Raw genomic sequence first — 23,703 nt, forward strand, 5'->3', positions numbered from 1 at the left:
AAAGTACCTAGCTAACATGTGAATACTCAGCCAGAAATACACTTATTAATAACTACATCACTTTTATTTTTTTTAAGATTTTATTTATTTATTTATTGGACAGAGAGAGACCTAGCAAGAGAGGGAACACAAGCAGGGGGACTAGGAGAGGAAAACCAGTCTTCCTGCTGAGCAGGGAGCCCAGGACACCTGGATCATGACCTGAGCCAAAGGCCACCCAGGTGCCCCTACAGCACTTTTTAGATTAAATTTCTGAGACTGGCTGGTCTCCTCAATTTCTTCCACACTTACTGGATTTATCACTGTTTTTAAAACTTTGTTCAACCTACTCCACCTGTCAGGAATGCTTCCTCATTTTCCTGTCCAATTATCTCAATCCTGTAAATACTTAAGCATCCATTCCAAGTTCTACCTTATGATTTACAGCCCTTTTTTGGGGGAAGTGGCAGACACTTACTCTTAAACTTTATGGTTACAAAGTACACTTCGGCTTTGACCTTATTTGGGAAGTTAACTATATACTTTGTTATACTTCCCTATGTTTTCATGTGTACTGTATTCCCTCTTTAATAATTCCAGGAACGGGGTGCCTGGGAGGCTCAGTCAATTAAGCATCGGACTCCAGATTTTGGCTCAGGTCATGATCTCAGGGTCCTTGGGACTGAGCCCCACCTCAGGCTCCACATTCAGCAGGGAATCTTCTTAGATTCTCTCTCTCCCTTTACCCCTTCCCCCAGAGCCCCACCAACCACCCACCATCCACCACCACCCGGCTCACATGCAGGCTCTTTCTTTCAAATAAGTATATCAATCTTTAAAAAAAATAATAATAGGGGCACCTGGGTGGCTCAGTGGGTTAAGCCGCTGCCTTCGGCTCAGGTCATGATCTCAGGGTCCTGGGATCAAGTCCCGCATCGGGCGCTCTGCTCAGCAGGGAGCTTGCTTCCTCCTCTCTCTCTCTCTGCCTGCCTCTATGCCTACTTGTGATCTCTCTCTGTCAAATAAATAAATAAAATCTTTAAATAATAATAATAATAATAATAATAATTCCAGGAACACCTTAAGGGCAGTGAATCCTCTAGTGTAAGATGCTGGGCACAAAGTACTAATTTTAATTTGGCTTATTCCCAAAATATAGTAATAGTTGGGTAAAGTCACTTGATTAAAAATACCTGAAGCCCTAAAATATTAATATTACTGGGATATAGAAGGGGAAAGAGACAGTTGCTGGCTGCTTCGGATTAGGTCTGCTAAAATGTCAATATCTTGGAGAGATCATCAAAGGACCACAGACAGACCCAGGATCTAGTGCACAAATTTTCATGTTCAGAAACTCAACATGCTTAAGCTCTAGGCAAATGAGCCATACTCATCAAATTAAGAGACTAAGAATATAAATTTATTGACCTTCAAAGGAGACCTGCCTATTTAAACCAATTGGTCTATGCATTCTGTCATATGAAACCACAAGGCAACCCAAATCATTAACAGAAAGTTGTCTTGTGAATATTAAATTAAAAGACAAGGAAGATGGTGATCTTATGGCACAAGTTGTTAACCAGAAACACATAACCAGAATCTCTTGGGGAATCACTTTTTCCATATCTTCATACTTGGGTCCTACTCTCAGATTCTGAATCAGTCTATATATATTGAGGCCTGGACAAAAGTAGTTTTAAAAGCTTTCCAGATTATAACGCATAAGACCCCTAATTAAGAATCAACTAATAGATAATATCTTTATACTGGGACAGTCTGATGTATGAACTCCATCACAGGGATTTACCAGTCAGTTCTCTCACATCAGCTAGTCACAGCACTTGCTCTTCTGACTCTCTATAGTCAATACCCTTCCATTATCAGTTAGACTTTTTTTGGTTATAGTCCACTCACATTTCCTGAAAAGAAACCCATCACCTTGACTGAACTTGGGTGGGGGAAGAAACTAGTTTCAACTGGAATACATTTATAAAAGCACTGCTTAAAGGGTACTTATACATGTGGAAGGCTCATTTCAGCCATTTTCCATCAATTCTCATTTGCTTTGATGTTAGAGGAAAGGCTTTATTTGCCAGGTTGTAAATTATGTACCTCTTTAAAGCTTGTAGTATCCTATGTCTGTTACTAGTTAACTGATGCATTCTGGACCACGATAAAGTCTACCTTTTAAGGAAGAATTTGGGGCTTCTATTTCGGCTGGGCGCCGTGCCCAAAGGGTTTAATTTTTATCACTGTATATAAAATGTTTCTTAAAAATATGATTAATAATCCTACCTACTTAAGAGTTATAGACTTCTCCTATGATAAACTATGTAAATATAACTCATTAAGGATAAACTTGAAGAATTCTGGTAGAACACTCCATTTTCGAAATATAAAACTAATGACCTCAAGCATAATGCAGCACCCAGAGGTTTTCTTTTGTTTTGTTTGCAAATTACGATTTTACTATTTAAAGAAAAAAATAAAAGAATAAGAGTTGTTTTTTGTTTTTATAAAAGTTGTTTTATTTTTTATTTTTTTTAAAAGATTTTTATTTATTTATTTGACAGAGAGAGATGACAAGCAGGCAGAGAGGCAGGCAGAGAGGCAGGTAGAGAGAGAGGCAGGCAGAGGCAGGCAGAGAGAGGGAGAAGCAGACTCCCCGCTGAGCAGAGAGCCCGATGCGGGACTCGATCCCAGGACCCTGAGATCATGACCTGAGCCGAAGGCAGCGGCTTAACCCACTGAGCCACCCAGGCGCCCCTAAAAGTTGTTTTAATAAAGTGTTAAGAATGAGCTGGGGATAAGAGAATATTAATAGTTACTGTGTAACTTCGATGGCCAGGCATTCTGCTAGGTTCTTTCCATACTATTTCATCAAGTTGCCACAATAACGTCAGGAAGTTATTATTGTCTCTGCTTTAGAAATAAGAAAAATAAAGGCTCACAGATATAATTTGACCATGATTAAATTTGCCCTTAAAGGGCGCCTGGGTGGCTCAGTGGGTTAAAGCCTCTGCCTTCGGCTCAGGTCATGATCCCAGGGTCCTGGGATCGAGGCCCGCATCGGGCTCTCTGCTCAGCTGGGAGCCTGCTTCCTCCTCTCTCTCTGCCTGCTTCTCTGCCTACTTGTGATCTCTGTCTGTTAAATAAATAAATAAAAATCTTTAAAAAAAAAAAAAAATTTGCCCTTAAAGAACTGGTAAACAGCAGAGCGGAGACTGATACCCAGTTCCAACTCCAAAACCGAAAACTCTCACTATACTGAAACTGCCTTATGTTTGTTAACTATTCAAATACTAAGTTCAATCATACAACCATTAAAAATCATACTTGGAGTTAAGCCTCTGCCTCTGCTCGGGTCATGATCCCGGGGTCCTGGGATTGAGCCCTACGTCGGGCTCTCTGCTTGTCAGGGAGCCTGCTTCCTCCTCTCTCTCTCTCTGCCTCCTCCTCTCTCTCTCTGCCTGCCTCTCTGCCTGCTTGTGATCTCTGTCTGTCACATAAATAAATAAAATCTTAAAAAATAAAAATTAAAAAAATTAAATTTCTCTAGAGCCAGATTATATATATGCATATTTTTTAGTCCCTGTTCTCACCATAAAACGGGGAGTAATAACAATACTTATTCCGCAAAGTTTTATAAAAAATATGCAAAATAATATGAGAAAAGCATTTAATTTGTTACAAGACAAGTGCTTATTAAGTACTGGCTAAGATTATTAATATCAAAATATGGGTTTTTTTCTGGCTAGAGAGCTTTATTTCTTTATAATAAATTCTTAAACATACTGCCAAGACCACAAAATATATACAATGTTAAGCCTTTGATATATATTGCCAACTATTTGGGGCGCCTGGGTGGCTCAGTGGGTTAAGCCTCTGCCTTTGGCTCAGGTTGTGATCTCAGCATCCTGGGATTGAGCCCCGCATCAGGCTCTCTGCTCAGTGGGAGCCTGCTTCCCTCTCTCTCTGCCTGCCTCTCTGCCTACTTGGATCTCTCTGCCAAATAAATAAATAAAATCTTTATATTGCCAACTATCTCTCAGCTGTACCAATTTACGTTCTAACCAGCAGATGACTTTAATTTTCTTCTGATTTTCTGAATTTTGTAAATTTCATACAAATTGTATGTATCATGTGTTACTTTTATAAGGGTAAAAAATTAAGTTATTTTCAATGGTAAATTTTGTATGTGTCTGCACCAAACAAAACTGATTGGCTATATAAAATAGGGAGAGAGGGGCACATGGATGGCTCAGTGGGTTAAAGCCTCTGCCTTCAGCTCAGGTCATGATCCCAGAGTCCTGGGATCAAGTCCCGCATCGGGCTCTCTACTCAGCAGGGACCCTGCTTCCCCTTCACTCTCTGCCTGCCTCTCTGCCTTCTTGTGATCTGTCAAATAAGTAAATAAAATCTTAAAAAAAAAAAAAACAGGGAGAGAAATCACAGCAAATTATTAGACAAGATACCAAAGGGCATGGGGCAAACTCTAAAAGGCAGTGCCTCACATCCATTTCACTCCTAGTTCTGTCCAGTATGGACAGTCTCTCAACAAATAGAAGACTGGATAAGCTGTACAGATGAAAAATACAGGAGAGGCCGTAAAGTTTTTGAAAAACCCAAAAATGCAATCCCCTGGGATTGGCCCAATATACCAATCAGATTCATGTGATACAAAACCCTGAGCTTATATTCTTGACACAGTCTCACACGCTACTTACCTTTATAGAGCTGAACAACAGGCAGGGGTGATTGCACAGTTTTTTAAGAGCTCCTATACATATTAGATGAGGACTATTTCCCAACAATCCTCGAAGGCAGAATTTAACAGCTTGAGAATTCAACAGCTTTCGATAAAGTTCAATTTGTAGCGCTCCTGGTCGACAAAAGACTACATTCTCTATTTTAGGTGGAAGATATTTATTAATGACTTCTTGGGTTCTTCTAAGGATAAAGAGTCCAGTAAGGCAAGTAAGTTCAGCTGCTCTTTTCTCTCCTAAGTCTTTTTCTTCCTACGGAAAAATTCGCAGACTTAAAAGTGTTATAAACAAACAGTACTTGCAGTTAAAAGGGATATTAAACATCTTATAGTAATAAAACATTTACTAATTATGTCCCTTCAGATTTTTTTTTTAAATATGAGATAGAAAAACCAACCATCATCTCTTTAAATGTTCAGCATAATCATTTAATTAAATGAAACCAGTCTCCTAAATCCTTGTTTGGCTATTGGCACCATTGAGAACCATCAGAAATCAACAATCCACACACAAAAATTATTCTAAAAGTAAGCTTTTATATGAAGATTGTCATGGTACATAATCTTAAAATCATCAACAAAGAACTAGTTCAGCAAATAGCAAATTCTTGGAAGCAAGTATTTTGACACGTCATTGATCCTAAAATTAAAACTATGAGAAATCACTGACAAAAGGCACAGCTAATTCTTTTAAAATCATTACACATTGTTCATTAGAAATGTTAGTTTCTGAGGAAAGACCTCATTGTGAGACAGGAATCCATCAAAATCCTCGAGGAGAACATAGGCAGTAACCTCTTCAATATCGGCTATAGTAACTTCTTTTAAGACACATCTCCAAAGGCAAGGGAAACCAAAGCAAAAATGAACTTCTGGGACTTCATCAAGATCAAAACCTTCTGCATAGCAAAGGAAACAGTCAACAAAACAAAGAGGCAACCCATGGAATGGGAGAAGATATTCGCAAATGACACTACAGACAAAGGGTTGATACCCAAGATCTATAAAGAACTTCTCAAACTCAACACAAAAAAAAGATAATCAAGTCAAAAAATGAGCATGAAGACATGAACAGACACTTCTTCAATGAAGATATACAAATGGCTAACAGACACATGAAAAAAAGTTCATCATTAGCCATCAGGGAAATTCAAATCAAAACCACATTGAGATACCACCTTACACAGCTAGAATGGCAAAAGTTAACAAGGCAAGAAACAGCAAATTTTGGAGAGGATATGGAGAAAGGGAAACCCTCTTACTCTCTTGGTGGGAATGCAAGTTGGTGCAGCCACTTTGGAAAACAGTGTGGAGGTTCCTCAAAAAATTAAAAATAGAGCTATCCTATGACCTGGCAATTGTACTACTAGGTATTTGCCCCAAGATCAGATGTAGTGAAAAGAAGGGCCATATGCACCCCAATGTTCATAGCAGCAATGTCCACAATAGCCGAACTGTGGAAAAAGCCGAGATACCTTCAACAGACGAATGGATAAAGAAGATGTGGCCCATACATACAATGGAATATTACTCAGTCATCAGAAATGATGAATACCCAACTTTTGCATCAACATGGATGGGACTGGAAAAGATTATGCTGAGTGAAATAACTGAAGCACATAAAGTCAATTATCATACGATTTCACTTACTTGTGAACATAAGGAATAGTATGAAGGACATTAGGAGAAGGAAAGGAAAAATGAAGGAGGGTAATTGGAGGGGAAGATTAACCATGAGAGACTGTGGACTCTGAGAAACAAACTGAGGGTTTTAGAGGGTAGGGGAGTGGGAAACGTGTTCACCCGATAATGGGTATAGCACATACTGCATGGAGCAGTGGGGGTTATATATAAACAATGAATTTTGGAACACTACATCAAAAGCTAACGATGTGACTAACATAATCTAATAATTAAAAAAAAAAAAAAAAGAGGGATGCCTGGGTGGCTCAGTCAGTGAAGCCACTGCCATCAGCTCAGGTCATAATCCCAGGGTCCTGGAATTGAGTCCCACGTTGGGCTCCTTCCTCAGTGGGGAATCTGCTTCTCTCTCTGCCTCTGCCTGCCACTCTGCCTACTTGTGTTCTCTCTCACTCTCGACAAATAAATAAATAAATAAATAATATCTTTTAAAAAAATGTTAGTTTCCAATTTGTCTGTTTCCTTTAGTTTCTAAGTTCTTAGCACAGTACCTCAAGTCAAAATACAATATAAGTGAAATATACGTTTAAATTCTCTTTTGAGCATACATAACTTCACAGTGAAGCTTAAAATAAATCCATGTGTAAAAAGTCATAAAAAATTCCCCTCATGTTAAAACTATTTTCAACTTTTATTACAAAATAGGATCAGTGGAGAAAAGTCAGAAAATATAGTTATGTAAATTAAGAAAATTAAAACCAACTTTAATCAAATAGAAACAACCACTGCTGTCATGACTTTTATATCTATCTCACAAGTCTTTTTTCTTTGTCAATATATAAATGTATTTAACACTTCATTTTTATTTTTATTTTCCTGTTTGTAACAAAACAGGCTCTCTATAGTTTAAGCTTCATGGGACCAAGGCACCAGTCAGTTTGGCTCTTCACTGTATCCCCTAGCATCTAACACTTAGCATTTGGCCCTCTACAGGTGTTTAACGTATAAGTGTTAAGTAAATAAATGAATGTGATTTTACTTTCAAATAATGTATGATGGATATTTTCCATGCTATTAAATATATTCATAAGTTATTATTTTGTACAGTTCATGGGAAATGCTCAATAAATATTTGCTGACTGATTATCATATTTTATTAATTCTGAGATATTTTTTTTTACACTTTAACTTCTCTGATATAGATTGCTTTTTATAAGCAATGACTTCTTATAACTATGACTGATAGCATGTTTTCCTTAGTGGTTCATAAAATAAAAATGCATCTCAGAATTGGTATTATTTTGATTCAATGAAGTATTGTGTATACAACATGAAGACTCTGTTTTAACCATTTTCCTACCTTTAAAAATGTCTGTTTCCAATTTGTTTCTTTATACTTCTTTTTTTCTTTTTAAGATTTTATTTATTTATTTGACAGACAGAGATCACAAGTAGGCAGAGAGGCAGGTGGAAAGAGAGAGGGGAAGCAGGCTCCCCACTGAGCAGAGAGCCTGATGCGGGTCTCGATCCCAGGACCCTGAGATCATGACCTGAGCCGAAGGCAGAGGCTTTAACCCACTGAGCTCCTCCTTATACTTTTTTACCCTTACACAACACAGCTAAAATCTTTAAGCACATCTACAATTACTTTTCTATAATAAATTCCTAAAAGTGGTATTGCCACACCACAAAATATATACAATTGTAAGGCTTTTGATACATGCTGCTCAACTATTCTCCAGTTGTACCAATTGACATTCCCAACAGTAGAGGACAGTATTTTCATCTTTACTTGCTATTCCTATGTAAACTGAGCCAACTAAAACACCAGTAGAAGAATATAAAAGTTATTTTATGATTATTTTGGTGTATTTTTTTCAATACTGGTAAAAATGAATATTTTTGTATATGTTTACTACCATTTATAATTCTTTGTGAAGTACCTACTTATGATTTTTTTTAATGTGGTATTTTCTAAAGTAAAGAATGCAGGAAGACTCAGCTGAAGGATTGTGGGAAAAGTAAAGAATTCACTAATTTAATTTTTTCTGAATTAAATAATGCCCAAGTTTGTGGATGACTTTCCTGGGCATACTGCTTTTTTTTAACCTTTTTATAACAGTAAATTATACCTCAGAAGCAGAAGGCTGTCTCGATATAATAATGGGTTCTTCGTATATTTTTCTGTAAGACGACAAAGAACCTAATATTCCTGGATTTACAAAATCAATTAATGCAAAAAATTCTTGAAGATCATTCTGAACTGGAGTACCTAAAGAAAGAAAAAAGTGATGAAAGGTCAAATTTGTGTTTTACAGTCACAGATATTTATTGAAAGTTGTACTCTCCTCCCTAAAAGAACTAAAATAAAGGCTTTAGAACTGAGAAAGAGCAGCCAAATCCAGTGGAACAAAAAATATTAAGAACCAAATAAATTTGTAACTCTGGTTTTAACTGTGTACTAAATTCAGCATAGCGGCTGCATACAGGCTCTGGAGTCTGACTAGCCTGGGATCAGATCCCACCTGTATCATTTACTCTCTGAGTGACCCTGAGCGAGTCACATACCTCAGTTTATTTCTATAAAATGCAGCTCCTAGGGTTGTGAGGATCAAATTAGTTGATCTACATACTAAGAATAATACCTAAAGCACAATAAATGTTCTATAACTTTTAGTGATTCTTAATATTATTACAACTGTGTGATTCTGGACAAGCTTCTTAAGTGCTTCTTTTTTTTTTTTTTTTAAAGATTTTATTTATTTATTTGACAGATAGAGATCACAAGTAGGCAGAGAGGAAGGCAGAGAGAGGAGGAAGGGAAGCAGGCTCCCTGCTGAGCAGAGAGCCCGATGCGGGACTCGATCCCAGGACCCTGAGATCATGACCTGAGCCGAAGGCAGCGGCTTAACCCACTGAGCCACCCAGGCGCCCTCTTAAGTGCTTCTTTAAGTTAAATTCAGAACTTTTTCACTTATAAAAGTGGGAAGATATCAATTTCCCAGTAGTATTACAGTGAAAGGCAAAGACAGCGTATGCACACTATAGCACAATATTTAACATTTAGTAAGCCCTCAGTGAATGGCACCTATTACCTTTCAAAGGTTTCAGATCAGATTGAGATCTTCACTAATCCTAAAGATTGACACAAATGGATTAACATACACTGCATATACTGCATACTCAATAACTTTTGCTAACTAATTTTTAAAGAAACATTAGCATGTTTCAATAATTACATCCAAAGAACATGTAAATTAGCATAATCCAACATTGTAATTTCAGATGGCCATTCAAATAATGGACTAGAAAAGTTGCCCATGGGACGCCTGGGTGGCTCAGTTGGTTAAGCAGCTGCCTTTGGCTCAGGTCATGATCCCAGGGTCCTGGGATAGAGTCCCACATCGGCCTCCTTGCTCAGCAGGGAGCCTGCTTCTCCCTCTGCCTCTGCCTGCCTGTGCTTGCTTTCTCGATCTCCCTCTCTCTGACAAATAAATAAATAAAATCTTTAAAAAGAGAAAAGAAAAGAAAAGAAAAAGTTGCCCAAAAATATAAATAAGAGATAATACAAGAAATGAATAAAAATGCACTTCTTCATTAACATAGACAACATAAATTTCACAATGCCAGAGAATTTAATGATTGCTTGCTTCAAAATTAAGTGAGTCAACCCCAGGACAAATGCTTATTAATTTTTTTAATACATCTAGTTAGTTCTAAATTTTTGGACCCAAAGTAGAAAGAATTAGAGGAAATATACTTATGTTGGTATATATTTTGCTAGTAAGCCTTTAAATGAATATCCATGATGATGACTAATAAAGATAGGCAGAATGAGGGGCACCTGGGTGGCTCAGTGAATTAAGCCTCTGCCTTCGGCTCTGGTCATGATTCCAGGGTCCTGGAATCAAGCCCCACATCGGGCTCTCTGCTCAGCAGGGAGCCTGTTTCTCCCTCTCTCTCTGCCTGCCTCTCTGCCTACTTGTGATCTCTCTCTGTCAAATAAATAAATAAAATCTTCTTTAAAAAATGAAAAAAAAAAAAAGATAGGCAGAATGAGAAAGGCAAGAAAGAAAGAGGGGAAACAAAGGTATAAGGATCCTATGGCTGGCTTCCAGATATTCATCCAACCCCAGCTAACTCATGCAAGCCACTCATGATAGTCTGATCCCATCTGCCAATAATTGATGCAGGAAAGGATTTGTGTCTTAGATTGGGTTCTCCAGGAGCACAGTCTGAGACAGGGATTTGGCTACACATTTATGGAGGGAGAGCTCTCAGGAGAAAAAGAATAATGGAATCAGAGAATAGCAGGAAAAGAAACTAAGGGAGGATGGCCTCCTTGAGCCTGAGATAAATTATAGCAAGGCTCAGAATATAAATTGTACCATAAAGTTGGTCCTGAAATTACCCTAAAGCAAGGGCTCTGGCATTTTCCACTTACCTCCATATGAGTCAACCATTGACCAAGTTGCAGGGGAGAGTGGAAGCTCTCCTTCAAACAAGGATAATTCTCCAGAAATTGGAAGGGCCACACAAGACCAAAGTGAGGTATGGGAGGAAAGCTAATCAGGCCTGATTCTAATATAGGCTAAAAAGAAGTGAGTAGAAAAAGATTCTTGTATTTACATATGGGCCATCCCACCTTTCCAGACAGCTTGGGCCAGCAAGTTTGATCAGCAATAAATTACGTGCATGCAGCATACACATATAAAAACAAGAGATACTTATATTAAGCATTTACCATGGGTCAGGTAATCTTCCAAGAACTTTATGTGAATTAACTCCTTTGACCTTCACAGTAACTGTTAATAACCCAATAATAAAGTATTATAATCCTTATTTCACAGATAAGGAAACTGAGGCACAGAGAAGTTAAATAACTTGCCCAAAGTTGTACAGCTATAAATATCACCCTTAGGAACCAAGCAGAGGTAGTACGGACCCATCTCCTACATTCTTTACCATGATACCATTGTATTTATTTTTCAAAACCTCTGAAATCTAGGATGCAGAAAATTACATAGGGATTTGAAAATTCAGAATCCTACCAAGACTCAATGACCATAGGTTTATTAATACGCACCCCATCCAGCACCACCAATTCTTTGTATGCCAAGCATATTACAAATCTTGTATAAGTAGGCAAAAATTCTATCATATCATCCCCAGAGTAAATACTGACCAGTTAGAATTATTCTTTTCTCACAGGAGAGGCTCATGAGGGCCGTAGTTGTCTTAATGGCACTGTTCTTCAAACGATGGCCCTCATCACAGATTAGAAGATCAAATTTTACACTCTTAATTTGATCCAAAGAACGAAGTAACATTTCATAACTGATGATAAGAACAGAATAAAATGGAGATTTAGTGAATTCTTCTACTTTGTGGTCCTAAAAAAAAAAAAAAAGACAATATTTAACAAATTATGGGCTAAAACTATAAAATCAAATTTAAGCAGCATATTCCTGACAGACATTAATTAGAATATGTTAACTCAAAGCCAAATTGTAAGCCAAGATGTTTTTCTGCAAAGGTTGGGGAGTTACATGCATTTGAAAAACTACTCTACAGACAGTGAAAACTGCAGTGTTGATTTCAAAAGCATGGAGAGGGGCGTGTGGGTGGCTCAGTAGGTTAAGCGATGGCCTTCGGCTCAGGTCATGATCCCAGAGTCCAGGATCGAGTCTCACATCGGGCTCCCAGCTCCATGGGAAGTCTGTTTCTCCCTCTGACCTTCTCCTCTCCCATGCTCTCTCTCACTCTCAAATAAATAAATAAAATCTTAAAAAAAAAGAAAAGAAAAGCAGAGAGATTTAGAAAATGACCAAGGCTGAACTGTGATAAGTCTCTTACCTGATCAACAGGAAATATTTTGATTCTTTCACTTCCTAGCCATTTTTGAAATTCCTTCTTCCAATTATTCACCAAGCTTCCAGGTGTGACAATAAGCGTCTTCTTTATTACTGGCTTGCCTCCATAGGGTCCCTGACACTGCAGAGTCCAGATGAGCGAAATACATTGCAATGTTTTCCCTAAACCCATTTCATCAGCAAGAATAGCTCCACATCTGCCATTCACTCTGTTAGAAATAATTATACTTCTTTTAGTCACAATAGGAAAATATTTTATGCCCCTAATATCATTGGTTATTAGTCAAGAACCAAAAGCTGGTATTTTGTAATTAGGACAAACTCTACCCCGTGCCAAACCCTTTTTCCAGTTTGATGCAGCTGATTTACAACACATCTCTCTTTTGAATCTTTGATAATTATATTCATTATATATATTTACTGTCAACTAAATTACTAAAATAAATCTGAAATTCGACAGTTGAATCCAAATCATGTTACTTTCATATGCATATATTTAGAGACTAGAAATATATCCCAATTTTATACCTACATTAGAATAATTTAACTATAACTGTGCTTCTCATCACTAATAGTTGAGCAATTTTTATCAGGTTCAGCACTAGACATCAAAACACTAAACTACATTGCAATCTTAACTAGAAAGATCTGTTGAGCTGTATTTATGATTATCTGGCAGTAAATCAATTCCTCAATCTTAGAGCTCCTTGCACTGTAAGGAAAAAAGAAAAAACTATATATTGGTCTAATACATGTAACTTGGTTACAAATCTTATGTTACAAATCTACTCAGTTAATGCAATTTAAAATTAAATATTATAAGGAATGTTATTTATAAGTGGCATGTTTATATCACTTCATAGCTTTTGAAGTTTTGATATATATTTATATATTTTTTATTTTTTTAAGATTTTATTTATTTATTTATTTGAAAGAGAGAAAGAGAGCATGCATGGGCAGAAGGAGAGGGAAAAGCAGACTCCCCACTGAGCAGAGAACCCGACACAGGCCTCAATCCCCCAACCCTGGGACCATGACCCAAGCCAGAGGCAGACACTTAACCAACCGAGCCACCCAGTCATCTATTTATATATACTTTAAATTATACAGTCCAAAGGAACTAAGCATAGTACCAAAAATAAGTATGTGTTCTTTCTCTGACTTATTTCACTTAGCATAATATTCTAAATCCTTCCATGTCATAGCAAATGACAAGATTTCATTCTTTTTTATGGCAGAGTAATGTATTCCATTGTGTATATACATTACATCTTCTTTATCCATTCATCATTCAATAGACACTTGGGCTGTTTCCATAATTTGGCTATTGTAGATAATGCTGCTATAAACATTGAGGTGTGTGTATCCCTTTGAATTAGTATTTTTGTATTCTTTCACAAATATTTGCTTCATCATAAGGTAGTTCTATTTTTAACTTTTTGAGGAACCTCCATACCATTTCCCAGAGTGGCTGCACCACTTTGCATTCCCCAACAATGTAAGAGTGTTCCTATTTCTCCATATCCTCTCCAACACCTGTTGTTTCTTGTGTTGCTGATTTTAGCCATCCTGATAGGTGTGAGGTGGTTACCTCATTATAGTTTTGATTTGTATTTCCCTAGTGATGAGTTATATTGATTCATATGTGGAATTTAAGAAACAAAACAAACAAGCATGGGGGAAGAAAAGAGAGGCAAACCAAAAAACAGACTCAACTATAGAGAACAAACTGATGGTGACCAGGCCTGAGGAGGGTGGGGGAATGGGTGAAATAGGTGATGGGCATTAAGGAGGTACTTGTGATGAGCACCAGGCATTATACAGATGTGTTGAATGACAGGGGCACCTGGGTGGCTCAGTGGGTTAAGCCTCTGCCTCCGACTCAGGTCATGATCTCAAGGGTCTGGGGATTGAGCCCTGCTTCCGGCTCTCTGCTCAGCAGGGAGCCTGCTTCCCTCTCTCTCTCTGCCTACTTGTGATCTCTCTCTCTCTCTGTCAAATAAATAAATAAAATATTTTAAAAAATAAAAAATAAATTTAAAAAAAAAGTAGTGTTGAGTGACTAAGGGTGCTTGGGTGGCTGTCGTTAGGCATCTGTCTTCAGCTCAGGTCAGGATCCCAGGGTCCTGGGATTGACCCCCTCATTGGGCTCCCTGCTCAGCAGGAAGCCTGCTTCTCCCTCTCCCACTCCCCCTGCTTATATTCCTTCTCTCACTGTCTCTCTCTGTCAAAAAAAATAAAATCTTTAAAAAAACAAAAAATAATGTTGAATGACTCAATTGTACACCTGAAACTTAATACTACACTATATATTAACTGGAATTTAAATTAAAATAAGTACAGTTTTATTATAGTTTAACCCATTTTCTTATTAGTAAAAATAATATCCAAAAATCAACTATGCTTTCCATTTCAAAGTACAGAAAAAAAAATCACAAACATGAACTATAGCCATTATTATCATTTTTTAAAATGATTTTATATATTTGCCAGTGAGAGAGAGAGCTCAAATAGGGGGAGCGACAGGCAAAGGGAGAAGCAGGCTCCCCACTGAGCAAGGAGCCTGACACAGGGCTCAATCCCAGGACGCTAGGATCAGACCTGAGCCTAAGACAGACACTTAACTGAGTGAGCCAGTCAGATGCCTCTATTATCATTTTTTTAAGATTTTATTTTTTTTAAGTAATCGCTACACCCAACATTGGGGCTCAAACTCACAACTGCGAGATCAAGAGATGCATGCTCTACCAACTAAACCAGCCAGTCAGGCACCCCATTATTATCATTTTATATCAACAATGTGACAGTGCAAGACCAAATGCCAACTGAGATGTAGTGAATGGCAGAGAAAAAATAGTAATCCATCCTTCGACAGCGGAAGGAAGAAAGCAGGAAGGCTTCGTTAAAAAGATGGCCCTTTTCAAAGGTGAATAGTTCATTACATGAATCAAGTAGTTCAACATAGTTGGAGCTTGAACTGAATTCCAAGCAAGGAAACACAAAGGCTATGCACCTGGCAAGATAGGAAGAGACTAAAGACGGCAGGCATACTTATTCTTGAAAGTTCCGACTGCATCTTGCAGGTGTCTCCCAAACACCACTAATTTTGTGATATGATATCATATGTGTTATCATCTATTTTTAAGTCAACTTCTTTTTATTTAGATTTATTTTAAAATTCCAAGCATAATAAATCCAGGAAACCAAGGACTTAATATGCTACTTTTTTCTAATAATTCACTAATTAAATACGTTAGTATCAGAATTTAAAAACAAGATGTGGGGCTCCTGACTGGTTTGGTGGGTGGAGTATGCAACTCTTTATCTCGGGGTTGTGAGTTCGAGTTCCACATTAGGTATAGAGCTGACAGACAGAGCCACTTGGGTGACTCAGTCAGGTTAAGCATCCGACTCTTGGTTTCAGTTCAAGTCATGATCTCCGGGTCATGAGATGGAGCCCCACATCTGGCTCCACGCTCAGCAGAGCCATCTCTCTCTGCCCCTCTCCCCACACACACTTGCACTCTCTCTCTCTCTTTTTCTCTCGACTAATAAATAAATCTTTTTTAAAAATTGCTTAAAAATAAAATCCTTCAATTTTTTTAAAATAAAACAATATAAAATAAAAAACAAGGCTTGTCCATGTTCACCTAAAATGATCCCACATCCCACCAGTGAAGTGCATATAATACATCAGGAAACACTGCTCTAAGTTCTGAGAGTCTGAAACATTTCAAACAAAGGGATGCCATGTTCAGAACTGCTTTTTAGAAAAATCAAGCTAGTAGCAATAAGTAGAATGAATTTGAGGAGCATCAGAACCAGACACATAAGTACTACTGCAAAAATCCAGACAAAATAAAATTGTATGACATCAGGTACCAGCACTGCTGCAGTGGGGTACCAGAAAAGATCTGGAATCAAAGATCTTTAAGAGTTCAAAATAATTAAAAGTTCAGGTTTGATTACATTGAAAAGTAAAAGAGAAGAAATTAAAGATCCCCTCCCAGCCAAATGAGACAAAATCTCCAAAAAGAAAAGCATATTTTGAGAAAGAACATGAGTCTACGAAGTTTCTGGGATTTAGTATTCCCTTAACCTGTCATCAAAGGGTTCTTCATCAAAGAGTTAGGGGAGGGGGCGCCTGGATGGCTCAGTCGTTAAGCATCTGCCTTTGGCTCAGGTCAGGATCCCAGGGTCCTGGGATCGAGCTCCACATCAGGCTCCCTGCCCAGCAGGAGCCTGCTTCTCCCTCTCCCATTCCCTCTGCTTGTGTTCCCTCTCTCGTTGTATCTCTCTCTGTCAAATAAATAAAATCTTTAAAAATAAGAGTTTGGGGGAATTTATTATCTCAATTCCCTATTAAATGGTCAATTTAAAAATCAAGGTCTATGCATTAAAACAAAAGAAAAAGAACTAGAAGGAAATATAACAAGATGTTAGCAGATTCCTTTGATTCTTTTTTACTTCCTTTGTCTGGCTTTTTCGTGTCTATGTATATCCTCTAAAGTATCTTTAAGAGAGGACACCACAATTCTTTATCAGAAAACTCTATTTAAAAGGGAGTTGGGGAGGGTGCGTTACATATAGTGGCTCAGGGTGGCTCAGTTGTTAGGCGTCTGGCTTCTGCTCAAGTCAAGATCCCAGGGTCCTGGGACTGAGACCCACATCGGGCTCCCTGCCCAGCAGAAAGCTTGCTTCTCCCTCTCCCACTCCCCCTGCTTGTGTTCCCTTTCTCGCTGTATCTCTCTGTCAAATAAATAAATAAAATCTTTTTTAAAAAATAAATGAATGAATGAATGAATAATTAAATAAATGGAAGTGGGGAAGGGGCACCTGGGTGGCTCAGTTAGTTAAGTGTCTGCCTTTGGCTCAGGTCATGATCCCAGAGTCCTGGAATTGAGCCCCACGTCAGGCTCTCCGAGACTGCTTCTCTCTCACTTATGTGCTTGCTCTCTCTGTGTCAAATAAATAAATAAAATCTGAAAAAAAAAAAATTCAAAAAAGGGAGTTGGGGAGCTCTTTTTTTTTTTAAGTAGAAGTGAGACTAGAAGAAAATGTTTTTTCCATAAGCAGAATTAAAGGCTACTTCCATTTTGCCCCTATAACCCTTTCTCATACTAGTAAGCTCTTATCGTACCATATTCAGGTTGATTATATTTACCTATTTCCTCAAATATTTTAAAAACTACTTAAGGGTAGGGACCATGGCCCTGACTCCTATATGCTCAGCTCCTAGCAGGATGTCTGGCACAAGGCCTCCTCAAGAATCACTTTTAAAATAAATGCACACTGGCTGGGTTATGGACATTGGGAGGGTATGTGCTATGGTGAGTGCTGTGATATGTGTAAGCCTGATGATTCACAGATATGTACCCCTGGGGCAAATAATACACTATATGTTAATTTTTCTAAAAAAGAATAAATGTATACATTAAGTATTATTCATGATGTACTAAGACTCACTATATCAGGTTTTTTCTAGAAAACCATTTTTTTTAAGTTTTTTATTTATTTACTTGACAGAGAGAATGGGGGGGGACATGGGGGTGGTCAAAGGGAGAAGCACACTTCCTGCTGAGCAAGGAGCCCAATGCAGGACTGGATCCAGGGATCATGACCTGAGCCAAAGGCAGATGCTTGACAGACTGAGCCATCCAGGTATCCGTAGAAAACCATTATGTTACAGGCTAAATCAAAACTCAGATCAGGGGCACCTGGATGGCTCAGTGGGTTAAAGCCTCTGCCTTCAGCTCAGGTCATGATCCCAGGGTCAGGATCGAGCCCCGCATGGGCTCTGCTCAGCAGGGAGCCTGCTTCCCTTCCTCTCTCTCTGCCTGCTTCTCTGCCTATCTGTGATCTCTGTCTGTAAATAAATAAATAAAATCTTAAAAAAAAAAAAAAAAAAACTCAGATTAGACTAAGGGTGCCTGCCTGGTTGGTTCAATCAGTAGAGCATGTGACCCTTGATCTCAGGGTTATGAGTTCAAGCCCCATGTTGGGTGGAGGGATTACTTAAAAAAAATAATAATAAAATCTTTAAACAAACAAAAAAAAGCAAAAAACTCAGATTAGACTAAACAAATCATTTATTTTCCTACCTCATTCCCATTACACATTCATAAAGGAATATGATTCCTTCTCTCTGATGTGGTCGAAGATGATATACAAGGTGAGGATCTATCACCACATCCACAATAGGAAAACAATTCTTATTGAATGTCCACTGGCAATTATTGTTGGGTCGTGACATTACAAGAGAATCTTAAGAAAAAGATGAAAGTTTAACTATTAACGTATGGCAATTTCACTTTGTCAGTAACTATATTAACTTGCTTTAATTACTCATAGCCTATAATTATTTGCTATCATTTGTGGGGAAAAAAAAAGCTGGACATTTAGTAATACTGATAGTAGGCAAGAAAAAATTTAAAAATAATCTCATGTCTTATTGATGTAAGATTTCAGGCAGAGAATTTCAAAGAGCTTTCTAAACTTCATATGCCTCAAAGTACTTCAAAACCAATGAAATTTACTATTGTTTAGTAAAGAATTCAGTAAGCCATAACATTTAATAGTTCAGTATTCAGAGCAAAGAGAACTATCTCCAACTGAAACTACAGGTTGGAATTTTGCCAAGTTGCAGCTGCTAATGCTCACAGCTTCTTATTTTAGAAAGGTACCCCAAATTTAACATAAGGCTTCCATTATCTTCATTTCTGTTCACACAAACAATGACTATTACTTCTATTAATCAGAAGAATTAAGAAAGGATGACAAATTTTCCATTGACTTTGCCATAATTATTTGCTTTAATTACTATGTTCATGAATGTCAAACTCGTGAATCTTTACAAAGCAGCAAAAGAAAGTAACTGTAGAATAATAAGGTAATTCAGTAGAAATATACTAATACAATTTAAAGGATTTATTAAAATATCACCAAAAAATACAAATTCAAATTCAAATAACTGGAAAGCAGTTCTCAATAAATCTAAAGTTAGATAATAAACTCATCAAAATTATTTGGGGGATATACTTATATGTCTACATCATAGTTAAAAAATGTAATAGACTTTCAAAATAAAACAAAAAGAAAAAAGAAAAGGACAGAAATGAGAAGGGAAGATAAAGAAAATAGGTTCCAGGAAATTAAATAAATATCCACCAATGCAGAAACACACAGTCACAGGAATGAGAATTTGGTCACATTTAACCATTACCAATCACCTAGAGGAAAGTTTTCTGTGGATCTAGGGTTTCTGAGCAACTAAAAGGAACTCCTATTTTTGAGGTCACTTCCTGGCAGTAGAGGATTAGGGAGAGTGAAAATGGAAAATTCGGCCCCTGGCATTCCCTGTATTCTAGTAGCAAAGCAAGAGTATATTCCTTGTTGGTTCCTAACCAAGAAATGGGCCCATTTTTTTTTTTCTCTTTTGAAAAACACAAAGGGAAAAAAGGGAAGACAGAGGTGAGGATAATTCACTACTAAAATAAGAAAGACTATAGAATCTAAGCCAACTAACAAAACATCCATCTTTAAGAAAGATAAAACTTAAACCACTACAGTAATGGGACACCAGTCCAAATTTTAAGATGCCTCTCTCTCTACCTTCGCAATAAGGAAGCATCACTTGGTGATTACAAAATCTTTCATGTTTTCATTTTAAGCCTAAAACCTAATTCTACCCTTGGCAAGATAAATAAATGAGAATCATCAACTACTTATTAGCATTTACACAAAGTATTCTTAATTATATTACACAAACATACACATCCATGTATATATAATCACTATAAAACTTCAATCAGTCAACAAGTATTTATTATACATAGCATATAGCAGCACTCTGTGCCTCTACGGTAATAATTAGAACCCACATTTTAGACTGGAGAAGACAAAGCCAAGAGAGAGGTGACTACCCCAAGAATTAAAGAACCAGTTAGGTCAGTGGCAAAATCAGGACTCCAAGTCAGATCTTTGAATAAGCACATCATTCTTTTGGTTCCCCACATCCCTGTATTGTGTAATAGGAAGGCAAAGAGAAAGGAGAATAAAGGAGAAGGAAGCCTGTTAAAAGAGATGGCAGGACAGAAAAAAAATGTGGATAAAAAGAAAAATCAGAAGCAAAAGCTTTCTGTTCTCTGCTTTCTATCTTTCTATCTTTCTCTTTCAATTAAGTCTCTGATAAGCTCACATAGAGCTAGGAACTTTTAATTTGGGGTTTTTAATCCCAAATTTATCACTAATTATTTGAATTTCAACAATATCAGTTCATCTTTCTGACCTCACTTTTCTTCAAACACAAAGAGACTGAACTAAATGATCTCAAAGACTCCTTTATTTCAAAAATTCTATCTCCATAATACTTACAAAAAATACTTAATTATGTTGCTTTATGTACTTTTAATTTTACTACTAATATGAAAGCAGCCTACTCTGTACCCCGACTGCAATAACCACACTACCCTATAATTCAAATTTACTTGTCTGTCTCCTAACTAAATGGGAAGATCTTTGATAACAATTTACCTCTGGGCTCAATGCAAAAAAAGGCACTGAAGAAATTCCTGTTGAGTAAGCAATTAAAAAACAAACAAAAGAGAGGAGATGTTTTATTTTTAAATGTGATTTTTAAATTAGATTCATTAATGTGAAAATTAATTTATTAAATTGAATTCGCATGATAAAATTTAAATTCTTGACCCGAGATCCCACCATTCAACACTTTAATACACTAATGCACGCGATCAAGGCATACAGTCATCAAAAGAAAGTATAAGCTTAATCCTGACTCATGAATTGACTAATATTTCTTTTTGCTGAAGATGTCAGATATTACTCAAAATCATATATATATGTATATATGTATGTATGTATACCTCTCCAATTTGTATATTTTTCCATATGTATGTATGTATACATCTCCAATTTGTATATTTTTCCTTCAACACAAATATGACATTTTCATTACTATATTCTTAGAATTATACATTTATTTTTAAATGATTCCCAAACTATATTATACAACTTCAACATTATTCCTTATTTGAGTTATATACCTGAAGAATAATACATACTTTCATCTGAAAACTTTAAACAAAACTTAAACTTTAAATTCACATGCCAAATACTTTTTGACAGTAAAAACAGAATATTTAAATTATTTTTTACATCTTACTTGGAGCATATGGGTCATGGCGTGGTCTGCAATCTTGGAAGCCATTCAGTCTATTTTCCTTTGAACTTGATTTACAAACACTTTTAAAGGGGTTAGAGAAACACTTCTTGGCAGCTTGAGAAGAACTTGAAATAGCAGAGCTTCCTCCTCCACGCTGAAAACATCTGCCACTATTGAAATCATCTGGAGAGATTATACCCATGACTTCTACTTCTTTTCCACCAATCATCAGTCTGTGGCCCTCTTCAATCTTTTCAAGCTCTTTGAATTTATACGCAACGCCTTTAAATTGAGAAGGGAGAATGTGAATTTCATTTACTGATACCATAGTCACCTTCCCATAACTCTACAGAATGAAAATTGCGTGTTGAATGCAAATAGCCTTGTATAACCCATTAGCCAGAATGAAAACATAATTTATCATTTTGTCTTTAAAAAAAAAACACTAAAAATCAGAAGGAATAAATAATAAAGCTATAAAAATCAGCCAAGCTTTAGAGAAAGCAAGACCTTCTTTAATTATTGAGAACATAGCTTGGGGTGCTTGTTGGCTCAGTCTGTAGAGAAATGACTTTTTTTTTTTTTTCCCTTTTTGAGAGAGAGTTGGGGCGGGGGAGAAGGAGAGAATCTTAAGCAAGCTTGCCCAGCAAAGAGCCCAATGCTGCACTCGTTCCCATGACCCTGAAATCCTGGTATCAGCCAAATCCAAAGATCAGAGACTTAACTGAATGAGCCACCTAGGCACCCCTCAATATTTTTATAATGAAAAAATTCTGCTGCAGATAATTCAGTTCAGCCTCAACTTGACACTAATGTCACTCACTGACCTTCACATAATATAAAAATTCCTGAAACACTGAACCAGTAGTTTTAATTCTCCCCTGCTTTTGTGCCTTTGTATATATTATTCCCTCTTTTATATGCCCCTTTCTCATATCCTACAAAATTATTTATCCTTCAAATACTTCCCTAAATAATTCTTATGAAGCTTTCCCCAGCCTCCTAGGCAGACCTAAATGGTCCTTCTACCTCCTACTGCATGGAGTACAAATTCTCATTGAAACAATTATTATACTGCCTCCTAATTATCATTATAATTACATTGCCCTATCCCCACTAAACTATAAATTATATCCATTTATATGCTAGGAGTTACTCCTAGCATAGTGCCTGGCACTTAACAGTTATATACTATAAAGTATGATAATATTAAATGAATGAATGAATGAATGAACATATAGGATGAATTTTACAGTAATGGGCCATATTCCAAACTGAACAATAAGATAATGATAAAAAACATGGTCGGTGTTAAGTGTTCTGAATTTGTGAGCTAACATGTATCAGTAAAATCATCCTGACAACATTTTATAATAGAAATAATGACAACCTCCAATTTAGATGTATTAATTTAGATCATGTCTTGCCATTTTTTTTCCCTTGTTATTTTTTTCAAAATTTTTTTGGGTATCATTGAAATTACATAATATTCCACTCCTGATATCAACATCTTTCTAACTTTAATCATTTAGCCTTTGGGGGGTGAGGAGTACACTAAGACAAACAGCTTAATCTCTGAAAAATACCAAAATAACCATATATAATTATTTCATTTTAGAGAAAATGAATCCATGGGATGAGATTTGCTTCAGAGTTAGTGTTCATAAGACTCTTAGACTAACTATTATGGAGATAATTTTGACATGCAAGTCAATTAAAGAGCATCTTAATCTAACTAACCCTTTATAAAATCCAATCATTTTAATTATGTAACCTCAGATATATACTAGTTGTAGGCCAAATCATAAACATCAGGTAATATCACAATACCTCTTCCAATGTCTTTGCCTTCCAAATCCTTTAATGTAAATGACTTTCCTTTTACAATGAGAACAGCATCACCTTCCCACTTTTTGTGTTTTTTCTTTGAAGCCTTACACCAAAGAACACTGAAATATTTAACTAGGCTATGAGGTTCTTCCTCTTCTTGTCTCTTAAACACTGTTATTTCTTTAGGGGCTGAGTGAACTAGAATTAAAAAATAAAATAAAATAAAAACCACATTGTTAGAAATGGTCAACTTTAAGTAGTAAGGTCATTGGAACAAAAATAAAAGCACAAGAAAATTAGATGGTATTAAAATTATGAAAGAATATTTGATCATACTCTTGTTAGTATTTTATAAATTAAGAAATTCAAATGTCAGGACTAGCATTACCAGGAGAACAATGAATATAAACTTATCATCTCAAAGTCATATAAAT

The 23,703-nt window shown here is 36.7% G+C and overlaps 1 protein-coding gene across 2 annotated transcripts in view; it reads right to left on the reverse strand.

Moving 5' to 3' along the window:
* RAD54B (RAD54 homolog B) overlaps positions 1–23,703 on the reverse strand; it is a 97,089-nt gene that overhangs the window by 17,776 nt on the left and 55,610 nt on the right. For both annotated transcript variants that reach the window (XM_032316481.1, XM_032316482.1), the window contains 7 exons: positions 23,270–23,467; positions 21,440–21,721; positions 18,360–18,522; positions 12,242–12,467; positions 11,571–11,778; positions 8,518–8,657; positions 4,707–4,997 (listed from right to left, as the gene is read on the reverse strand). In XM_032316481.1, the coding sequence (XP_032172372.1) occupies positions 4,707–4,997; positions 8,518–8,657; positions 11,571–11,778; positions 12,242–12,467; positions 18,360–18,522; positions 21,440–21,721; positions 23,270–23,467 (1,508 nt within the window). The remainder of the gene's footprint in view (positions 1–4,706; positions 4,998–8,517; positions 8,658–11,570; positions 11,779–12,241; positions 12,468–18,359; positions 18,523–21,439; positions 21,722–23,269; positions 23,468–23,703) is intronic.

Source organism: Mustela erminea, chromosome 16, assembly GCF_009829155.1.
Source record: "Mustela erminea isolate mMusErm1 chromosome 16, mMusErm1.Pri, whole genome shotgun sequence".
NCBI lineage: Eukaryota > Metazoa > Chordata > Mammalia > Carnivora > Mustelidae > Mustela > Mustela erminea.